General features: G+C 42.0%; 2 protein-coding genes across 2 annotated transcripts in view; both read left to right on the forward strand.

Moving 5' to 3' along the window:
• The window catches only part of LOC138748059 (sterol regulatory element-binding protein 2-like), an 11,218-nt gene extending 2,620 nt beyond the window's left edge, over positions 1-8,598 (forward strand). The window contains exons 2-3 of the mRNA XM_069907755.1: positions 1,953-2,064; positions 6,578-8,598. Coding sequence (XP_069763856.1) covers positions 1,953-2,064; positions 6,578-6,798 — 333 coding nt within the window. The 3' untranslated portion in view covers positions 6,799-8,598. The remainder of the gene's footprint in view (positions 1-1,952; positions 2,065-6,577) is intronic.
• A 1,699-nt stretch (positions 8,599-10,297) lies between these two features.
• LOC138749059 (profilin-3-like) lies at positions 10,298-10,831 on the forward strand. Its single transcript, XM_069910117.1, has one exon. It carries the CDS (start codon positions 10,342-10,344, stop codon positions 10,774-10,776), a length of 435 nt encoding a protein of 144 aa, XP_069766218.1. The 5' UTR covers positions 10,298-10,341; the 3' UTR covers positions 10,777-10,831.
• The last annotated feature ends 414 nt before the right edge of the window (positions 10,832-11,245 follow it).

Below are 11,245 nucleotides of genomic sequence, written 5' to 3' on the forward strand. Positions count from 1 at the left end.
TAGAATCCTGTTTAACCTGTTGAGTTTCTCCAGCATTGTTTTTACTTCAATTCTGGCATCTGCTGATTTTTGTGTTTTCTCCACTCTCTTAAACCTAATCTTAGTGTGTCTTTACACCTCCTATTTCATTTTGGTCTTTAAAGTAAATGAATAAGAATAGGTTAGATTTTTAATGATGAAAATTGACTTGCATGGAAAAAATGGAATTGCTGGTTGAAATCCACTTTACAAAATTGCCCCTCAGGATAAAAGTTAATGGTAATATCTGGGCAACAGAGGTATTTTCCTCTACTCCTGTAAGCAGTTGAGAAGAGCACTGAGTGGTAACACTGACATAGTGGGTGATAACAGCCCATTCATGAAGAAAGTCGAACACACTTGGGTGGCAGTATTACACGGGGGGGGCGGGGGGGGGGGGGAATGAGTATGATGGTAGAAGTCCTAAAATCCGGATTGTTTAGGGATTGAGTCAGTCCAAATTTTTGGATTTTCTGGATTCTTGGGACTACTTTTAAAATTCAAATTTAAGGAGGAATAAAGAAAAGCAGGTAAATTGTGATAGTTTATTCATCAGCAAATTACAGTGTGTGTCTTTTCGCAAAGCAAACAGTTTTAAAGAAAAATAAAATTAACATGACAAAAACGTATACATAATTTCTATTACAAAAAAAGTGTAAATCTTGAAATTGTGTTTGAAAAATGAACATTGTAAAATAAAAATACAGTATACAAATGAATTTCTTTATGATAAGATGACCTGTATTAATTGTGGTCGCTTGTTGCCACTGTGAATCTGTCACCTGCACACACTGCATAATAATCATTTAATAAACATAAAGATGTAATTTAAAATATAAATATTCCAGGATGATTTACTTGGTTATCGAACACTGTTCATCAATCCCACAGCCTGAGGGAAGAAGCAATTCACCAGCCAAGCAGCCCTGATTTTGATGCTCCTGTACTTCCTGATGGTAGTGGGTCACTGATCCTGTGGGCTGGTTGGAAAGGGTCCTCAATAATTCTTTGGCCCCTATTTAAGCAATGCTCCTGGTGAATGTTGTCGATAGAGGAAAGGGAGACATCAGTGATCTTATTAGCCATTCTGATCATCTTCTGTATCGCGCTTTGCAGTTACCGTCCCACACAGTGATGCAGCCAGACAGGATGCTCTCAGTTGTGCTCCTGTAATGTTGTCAGGATGGGGGCCAGTCGCCTTTCCCTCCTCAACTGCACCTTCCTGATTAATGAGACAGTGCTGTGAGTCCAGGAGAGGTCATCCATTGCATGCACATAAGGGAACTTTGTGCTCTCCACGACAGAACTATTGATTTGTAATGGAAAATGGTCAACCTTCTTCCTCCTGAAGTCCACAATTATCTTCTTGCTCTTGTCCATTTTGAGACTCGGGTTGTTCTCACCATTATAAGCCTCCCAGCTGCTCTCTGTAAGTTAACTCATTGTTGCCAATGAAGCCAACAATTGTATCACCTGCAAATCTGCTGATTTTTGTTTGAACTGAATCTAGAGTGTGGTGGTGAGTTTGCAGCATGAACAATAGTGCCCTGAGGCGCACCAGTGCTCAACATGTCTGGGCTTGAGGTTTTGCTGCCGACCTGGACAGACTGTGGTCTTTCTGTCAAGAAGTCCAGAATCCATTTGCAGAGAGGGGTATCTCGTCCCAGCGAGGACAGTCTAGGGTATTGGACACTTAAGCTGAAGTCAATGAACAAAAGCCTGGCATGTGAGGTATCATTCTCTCGGTGATAAGGATGGACCGTTTGGATGGTAGACAAACTGGAAAGGGTCCAATATTGCTGCGAGGTGAATTTTATGCATTCCATTTCTATTTCTAATGTTACCTCTGCAGAGAAGTGAATTCGGGGGGGAGGGGAGTGAACAGCATTTTAAGTGTAACATTCTGTTTAAATAGTTTTTTCCCTTTTTTTTAGATGTTTTTACATGAAACAACAGTGAGGTTAATGGCTGGTGCAAGTCCAACGAGAACACACCAGCTTCTGGAGCACAGTCTGAGGAGACGTACTTCACACCCTGTCCAACAAGGTAAACGCATTTAATTCCAGATTCAACTGGAGGATCTACTTATGGTAAAAATCCATTGTTACATCCTGATCAAGGAGGCTGCTGCATGCAAAGGCACCCTGTTGATTTTCAACTGTTGTTGTTTGTGGCACCTGATATTCCTTCCCTGCTGTGCCCATGATGGTATGAGCTTTCTTGATTATCCCACTCCCCTGCTCTTACAGTTCTGGATTTTTTTTCCCCCCAAACTTCCAAGTACCATATGTAATCAACGATGCTGTGTAATAGTCGACCCCACCTTTTTTGGCCCAAAAATTGCACATTTTCATTTGACTCATGTAAAAAGTCTACCCCGCCCCAATTTTTTGGTCCCAGCTGAGCTCCTGACGCCCCACTGCAAATCCTCAACCCTGCTGCCCGGCCATCCAAGCTCCTGATGCCCAAACGTGGACTCACCACCTAGTCCTAGCCGTCTGAGCTTCTGATGCCTTGAACAATGTAGGTACTGGTACTTACCGTGGTCAAAAGTATGACGAGCAAAAGTTGACCCCTCCAAATTTTACCCAGAAAATTGGTCCAAAAAAATGTGATGATTAAATGAATATATATGTTATTTACCTGATAAAATTTCCCACGTTACTGTTTAATCTGCATCCATCATCCTTCCACTAATGTAGCCTGCCCATAACCATTCATTGGAAGTATTGTCTTCATTGTTTACCTGTTATCTTCAACCTGTTATGATTGATTGCTATCTCTTTATAAAAATCCCACAAATTGTCTACCACCATGTCATCTTAATGTTTTCTTCTCTCTTTTCCCTTTGTCTCCTTTTAGAGACTAAATCAATTCTCACCTTTCCACTTATCATCAATTAGCACCTTTTATCTGTTGGGCTGTACTCCTCCCCCTCTTATTCTTTCCCCTTTCTCTCCCAGCCTTTAATTCAGATGGCTCATGTTCGAAAAGATAGCCTATCTTTACCTCCTATGGATGCTGCAAGGCTGGCTGAGTTCCTCCAGCATTTGTGTTTTGACTAAAGAAAAGTCCCACTTTGTTATTTCCATATTACTGTAAATCTGTTCTGCATCCTCTCCTCCGCGTAGCTATTGCTCCATGAGCATCGGATGTAACACTACAGCAGAGGATTTAGCTGTTTTGATTGTAAACATGGAATTTATATTTACTGGTTGTTATTTGAAAGACTAGTGAATTTGCACCCAAAGGAAATGGACTTCTAAATTAGTGTGGAAATTTGTATACAATAGAATATTGAGTTTAAAGATGATTCATCCAGTTTATAGTTTACCATCATGGCTTTGCCACGTTGTATTCTTACCCTAATTGGTACTGTTTTTCTTACTCATTTCCACCATCAGTGATCAACCCCCATCTTGAATTCAAAACTTTAACTATATTACATGACCTTGTGATCTTTCTTCCCCCCACCACAAACTTCCAAAAACTTGTGGATTGCTTTTAACGTTTTTTTTTGTGAGTTTCCATCTTTTTAATTCAGTGTGCTTCTTGTTTTTTTCTTGTAAAATAATGTTGCACATTGATTAATGCAAGTTCCAGTGTAAGTAACCAATCAATATCCCACCTTCAGGACTGAAGAATTGAATTCCAGTACTAGGTTTGTGACTATCGATAGGTTAAATGAGTGGGCAAAGGTCTGGCAGATGGAGTACAATGTTGGTACATGTGAGGTTATCTATTTTGGAAGGAAAAATGGAAGATCAGAATTTTATTTGAACGGCGAGCGATTGCAGCATGCTGGCATGCAGAATGTCTTGTGCATGAATCACAAAAGGTTGACTTGCTGCTACAGCTGGCTATCAAGAAGGCAAATGGATTGTTGGCCTTCATTGCCAGAGGGATTAAATTTAGGAGCAGGGAGGTTATGCTGTAACTGTACAGGGTCCTGGTGAGACCACATCTGGAGAACTGCATGCAGTTCTGGACTCCTCACTTGAGGAAGGATGAACTGGAGGAGGTTCACCAGGTTGATTCCAGGGATGAGGGGATTGGCCTATGAGGAGACATTGAGTCATCTGGGGCTGTACTCACTGGACTTTAAAAAAAAATGAGAGGGGATCTTCAGAAACATAAATTATGAAAGGCATAAATAAGATAGAGATAGGTAAGTTGTGTCCATTGGTGAGGGAAATCTGAACTAGGGGACATAGCCTCAAGATTCAGGGTAGTGGACTTAGGATGGAGATGAGGAGGAACTGCTTTTCCCAGAGGCGGGGGGGGGGGGGGTGGTGAAATCTGTGGAATTCGCTGCCCATTGAAGCAGTGGAGATGACCTCGGTACATATATTTAAGACAAGGGTGGATAGATTTGTATGTAGATGGGGAATTGAGGGATATGGGGAAAAGGCAGGTAGGTGGAGATGAGTCTATCATCTGAACAGCCTTGATCTCATCGGATGGCAGAGCAGGCTCGAGGGGTCGGATGGCCAACTACTGATCCTGATTTTTTATGTTCTAGACAAGCTGTTCAGGTACATGAAAACACTTGCACTACCTGACCTGACATCATGTCCTGAGTACAAAAAGCAGGGAAAATCCACCCTGGTTAATTAGCGCCTCATCAGTACATTCACAGTTATTGTCAAAGTAGGTGTCGTCACAGGCCACGTTAACTGCTCTCCAATGCCCAGTGTGAGTTCTGCCAAGACCAGACTTCTTCACAGCATTGAACCCACGAGGCAAGTTCCAGACACAAGGTGAGAAGGTCTCATCTTGACATCGAAGCAGTATTTGACTGTCTTTGGGATCCAGGAGCTCTGGTCGAAGGGAAATCACTCCACTGATTAGCCACACATCAACCACTGAAGACCATGGTTAGCGTAGTGGTTAGTGAGACGCCATTACAGCGCTAGCGACCCAGTTTCAAATTTGGCCCTGACAGTAAGGAGTTTGTATGTGCTCCCTTTCTCTGCGTGGGTTTCCTCTGGGTGCTCCAGTTTCCTCCTGCCCTTCAAAAATGTACAGGGGTTGTAGGTTAATTGGGGTATTTGGGGACATAGGATTGTGGGCTGCAAGAGCCTGTTACTGTGCCTTATGTCTAAATTAAAAATTAAAACATTTGAAGTGAACCAACTCTGCACAAATCCGGTATGGGGGGAGGAGATATAAAATCAAGATAAAGAGGACTTGCTTCTCCCATAGAGTAGTGAATCGGTGGAATCTCAGCTCAAGCAAGCAATAGAGACAGCATTGTTGAATGCATTTGACATAGTAGGGGGATTAAAGATCATGCAAGAGCAGAGTCCACGACCAGATCAGACCAACCCCACCACATCTCCTTGCCACATAAAGGCCCCCTGGAAAATGATGGCATATCATATTGGTGATCATTTGGCACATAGAGATTAGTGCAATGCCCTCACTGTGCCAGCAGCCTGGGTTAGAATCTGGGTCTGTAGGTTCTCCCCATGTTTCCCTGGGATTTCCCCGATCACTCTGGTGTCATCCTACCCTTGAAAACGTACCAGAGGTTGTAATCAGTCGGGTGTAATTGGGAAGCATGGGTTTAAGTGGCTGGAATCAGCTTCTGCTGTGCTGTAAATATTTTTTATATATTAATTGCTGGATATTGATCATCCATTCCCAGGGCCTCGCTGTAAAGGTTCTTCATACCAGTCCTGGGCCCAAATATCTTCTGTTGATTCATCAATGGCTTTCTTTCCATTTTAAAGACAGAAATAAGGCTGTTCAATTCCATTTACAATTCTCAGCAAACGAAACTACCTTTGCCAGCAAGCGGCGGGACAGGACCCAGACAAGATTCAGATATGGCGGGAAACATTTAACATTTGTGCATATTTTGGAATTGAAGCAATAATCTCCTTTAGCGAGACAGATGGTAACGACTTATCATCGACATTTGATATCATTACCCTCACCATCAAGTAGCATAGTTTCAAGAATATAATAGTGGCAGATGATTTATCTTCAAGTCAAGTCTCTTGTCAACCAACTGTACAAGTACAACCCAATGAGAAAGCATTCTCTGGTCCTCAGTGCAAAACACGCAGACATACAACCAGACATAACACACATACAAACAATCAATATAAATGCAGGACAACTCTTCATCTATACAAATAAATGTTGCTTCATGAATACAAGTCCCAGATTGTTAGTGTGAGCAGTTCCTTTGGTCATTCAGTGTTCTCACTGCCCGTGAAAAGAAGCTGTTCCTCAGCCTGGTGGTGCTGGTTTTGATGCTCCTGTATCTCTTCCCCAATGGGAGCAGTTGGAAGATGCTGTATGTGGGGTGGAAGGGGGCCTGAATGATTTTCCGCGCGCTCTTTTCAGACAACAATCCTGGTAGATCGTGTCAATGAGGGGGAGACTCTCTGCCACTCTTATGGTACTGTGGATCGACCCATTACTCTGCAGTAATCATTCTGACCTTGCTGAACTTTGCAGCTATGTAAATGTGTAAATCTTTGTGTTGTGCAGGAGGTCTCCAACATTAAAGAGCTGTAAAGTTCTTTCTACTTGTTTTTAAATTTAGGTGACTTGGATGCTCTTCCCGGTCAGAGAGAGAAAGCTACAGCAATACTCCTGGCGTGCCGCCACCTCCCCCTCTCGTTCCTTTCTCCTCCGGGTCAGAGAGCCATCATGCTGGCCGAGGCAGCGCGCACGCTGGAGAAACTCGGAGACAAGCGGTCGGTCAGTGACTGTCAGCAGGTCATCATGAAACTGGGCAGCGGCACCACAATTGCAGCAAGCTGATCAGCACGATGGCAGACAGCAGCCTGCAGCTGGTGGCTTCCATCTTCTTGCTAAATCCTGATCATTGAGCAAAGAATCCTCTCAGCATTTTGGGACCAGTCTCCAACAGCAAAGGCAAACGATCAAATTCATTAAAAGATTTAATCCGTCTTCTCTAAAGCTAAGAATAGAATTGTTAAGTAAATTGGAAATAGTTACTGTATATACTGATGAAATAATAGTTTTGGGGACCAATTTTTCGGGTCAAATTTGGGGGGCGGGGGGGAGGTGGGAGTTGACTTTTACTCGGAATACTACTTTTGACCGCGGCAAGTACCTGCATCCTTAAATTTGGCAGGAGCTCGGTTGGCTGGGACCGGGTGGTAAGTCCTTGTTTGGGGTGTTGGGAGGTCAGATGGGCGGGCGGTTAAGGCGAGGGTTCATGGTCGGGGCTTCGGGAGCTCCAGAAGGTGAACGAGGTGTTGACTTTTATATGGGATCAACTATTACACAAGTATATAGGGTAGTTGTAGATTGAAATGTAAAGTCCGATATAACTGAATTAGCTTGTGTTCATCTTGTCCATTGTTTTTTCATTCTCTGGAGGCTTGGGATCTTAATTTGAGTATACACAATCTGCAAAGTTCCCACTTGCTTGATATTCAAAAGTGATTCCAAAAGATGTTACTGCCTCATTTCTGGATGTCTTGAACTGTGCATTTGAAAATTAGGTTTTCTGTTTAAGATTTCATACATGAAGATACAATTTTTAATTAAAAATCAGTTAGGCTAGAGTAGCCATAGCAGCCTTCTCTCTAGTAAATCATCTCACATTATCATCCAGAGTTTCATGTTAACTTCTTACACTCGACTGTGGTGAGCTTTCCTCGTAATTTATTTTACAACTCTCATACCTGTTGTGTGGAAAATGCGTAGGGTATATAAAGCTGTTTGTTATAAAAGCATCAAATCTGTATGGTCAGTGTCAGCCTAATTTGACCAATATACATGATGAGCTGGACTTGCTGTGGGGGGGCTTCACTGTAACAATTCTCATTAGAATAGCTTGGCCTGCCTAAGTTCTACTTCCATGCACTGTAGATGCAGAATAGGGCTGGTCCCAACTAGGAGGACGATCGTAATAAACTTCAGTGTCAAAGGCATTTGGTACACCACATTTGTACTATTGATTGGAACTTGTACAAATTGCTCTTATCTATTGTCATCAAGGCTTGCAACTTGAGTGCATTGATGTCCTCATATACTTGTGTCTCTACCAATAAAATCTCATTCTCACAGGACAAAATGATAATAAAAATCTTTAGGTCTTTTAGATTTAATCTATGAGCAAAATATATTACCATAAAAATGAATGGATTTGCAGAGGTTGTTCCTTGTTAGATCTGCGCTAACAAGATTGTGGTAAGTATAAATATTTGCCACTACGTTTTAGGAAAATGTAAAGTGAGTAAATTAACCATTATATTTTGTTTAAAAAGGCTCACAAGGCAAGCTTCCTCTAGTGCAGTGGTTCTCCACCTTTTACCTGGCATAGGATGCCATCGGTGCTCTCTGGTTAGTAAGGGATTACTTAAGGTGGTATGTGAGTGGGAGGAGAAAAGGCAGAGAACCACTGGTTTAGGGGATGATGCATTTGCAGTGTATAGGGTTGAGGGCTGCTCAGGAACAACTGTAAATATTTCTGTGCAAGTCTTGGCTATGTTTTTGTTCTCGTAATAATTGGTGTTGTATTTAAATGATGGCTGCGTTGGGATATTATAAGCTATTTTGTGCAAAAGAATAAAATACAATGGTTCTGAATCATTTGGAAATATTTGTGTGTCTTATATTTTCCTATTTAATCCACTGTTTCACCTTCTCATTCCCCAGCTCCAACTCAAACTTGCCTGTTTCTCACCTTATTTACAAAGAATTGTCTTCCTAGGTTTCCAGTCTCCATCTATCACGGTTAGTGTAGCGGGGTGGCACGGTTAGTGCAGCACTATTACAGCGCCAGCAATCAGGACCAGGGTTCAAATCCCGCGCTATCTGTAAGGAGTTTGTAAGTACTCTGGTTTCCTCCCACCCTTCAAAAGTATTCCGGGGGTTGCAGATTAGTTGGGCAGCATGGGCTCATGAGCCGAGAGGGCATGTTATCGTGTTGTATGGACAAAAAAAAATTAAACCATGCTGGTGAGTTGTTGGCCAAGTTTCCAATCTCTAGGATTTTCAAGTGAAACAAAAACGGTCTTAATTCAAAGTCAGAAGTACCATTTAAGGTAGAGCATCCAATTCGTGGTGTACAACTCAGAACCTTCCTGAGTATAGTATTAATGATGTTGCTGGCACATGTACAAACTTTACTGTTCATCTAGTCAATGCAATTAATGGTGCAGCCAAACAGACACAGTACTTATAAAACCATAAGAGACAGGAGCAGAAATAGGCCATTCAGCCCATTGAGTCTGCCCCACCATTTCTGATCTATTTTTCCACTCAACCCCACTGCCCGGGCTTCTCCCCATAAATCTTTGATGCCATGGCTCATCAAGAACCTAACAATCTCTGTCTTAAGTACACCCAATAACTTTGCCTCCACAACAGATTGTAGCAACAAATTTCACAGATTTACCCCCCTCTGGCAGACAAAATTCCTCTGCATCTCTGTTCTCAGCAGACGCCTTCAAGCCTGAAGTTGTGGCCTCTATAATAGTAAACAAAGTGAGACAAGATATTCTGCTCCTGCAATGAGTGGCCAGCTTGGCTTTCATATTGCAATCCCTGGGTCTCTGCAGTTTAATATAGATGTTGGGTCAAGGAGAAAGAAGAAACAACACAGTATATTATCAATTTACACGTTTCAATAATGGACCTGTAAATGGGATATTGAAGGACATCAAGATACTTGTACCAAAAGATGATTCTGTAAATTAGACAATTTACCACAATTTTTATTTCTAACATGAGCGCCCCCCCCTTAACCAATTTTTATAATAGAACTCTCTGTCCTAATTTCTGTCTCATTTTCATATTTTCCCTGAAATGCATCTTTAATCACCTCATTTGTAGCAATACAGCATTCTCACCAGTCTATTGGGGGTGATGGCATTTCTCCTAAATTCTTACTCATGGTTAAAATCTCTGACCTTGTCTTCCAATCCTATTAGAAATGTAGTATTTTTTTCTGTGTTCACCCTTTTAAAAAGCTTTCACAATTTTTACCTTGGTGAGTCAACCTAAATCAGTGGTTCCCCCACTCAGATACCACCTTAAGTAATTCTTTACTAACCACAGTACACCTATGGCATCCTATGCTCTGTGATTAGTAAGGGATTGCTTAAGGTGGTATGTGAGTGGAAACAAAAAAGGTTGAGAACCACTGCTCTAGAACTTTAAAAATGTAAATAAAAAGCATCAAATATCTTTTTTGTTGCAGCAGCATGAGATGCTCGATGGATGTGAAAGGATGATGTCATTTTAATGTCACAAAAATGATACTTTGATGTCATAATGAATCGTAACTTTTACACTGGTATTGCATACAGTTGGTAAGACACATTAAGGATGCAATCTTCAATCGAGAAGATGGCAGGATGGAGGAACTATATCAATTACATCCTGAAGGACAAGAACGTGGAAGATGTTGCCATTGTGGGCCAGGCCAACAACCGAGCTGTCTGGGCTTCCAAACCCGGAGGCATCTTTGCTGCCATCTCCCCGCAGGAGGTCAGTGCACTGATGGGGCAGGACCGCAGGACGTTCTTGCAGACGGGCATCACTGTCGGAGGGAAGAAATGCTCCATCGTCAGGGACAACCTCCTGGACCCCGACGACGGAGTGATGGACGTGAGGATGAAAGGTGGGCAGAGCAAGAGCATCTGTGTTGGCAAATCCATCAAGGCCATAGTGTATGTAATGGGCAGAAGAGGGGTCCACGGGGGAGTTCTCAACACAAAGGTCCATGAGATAATCAACTACCTGAAGCTGAGCGGCATCTGAAAGGGAGTCACTAAGAGAAATTTTGAAGCTACTAATAAAGTTTAGTTGAATGCAACGTTTTCCTTTCTTTGTGCTTGATTTTCAGATGCTAAATCTACTTGAGTTGAAAAAATATTCTAGTATTGCGTGAATGTGAATGGAATATGCTTTATATGACTTGTTGAAAGATCCTACTTCTGGGTCTTCTGCTTCTTCCATGAAGAAGGGCTCAGGACTGAAATGTTGGTATTTTATCTTTTTCTCCTGTGGAAGCTGTGAGACCAGCTGAGTTCCTTCAGATTTTCTGTGTGTTTTTACTGCAATCACAGCATCTGCAGACTTTTTTGTTTCACTTGTGCTTCAGGTCAAAAGGAAATTCTTGGTTTTTTTTCCCCTGATAAATATTATCTTTCACCATTCTGGGTATGAAGCTTTCGATCTTCTTTTTAACTGCTTGCTGTTACTACAGAACCAGATGGCTGCAGCCATT

This window comes from Narcine bancroftii, chromosome 13 (assembly GCF_036971445.1).
Source record: "Narcine bancroftii isolate sNarBan1 chromosome 13, sNarBan1.hap1, whole genome shotgun sequence".
NCBI classification, from domain to species: Eukaryota; Metazoa; Chordata; class Chondrichthyes; order Torpediniformes; family Narcinidae; genus Narcine; species Narcine bancroftii.

Excerpts from the sequence above, each read along its gene's own strand:
- LOC138749059 (XM_069910117.1), top strand. The coding sequence starts at position 10,342 with ATGCAATCTTCAATCGAGAAGATGGCAGGATGGAGGAACTATATCAAT.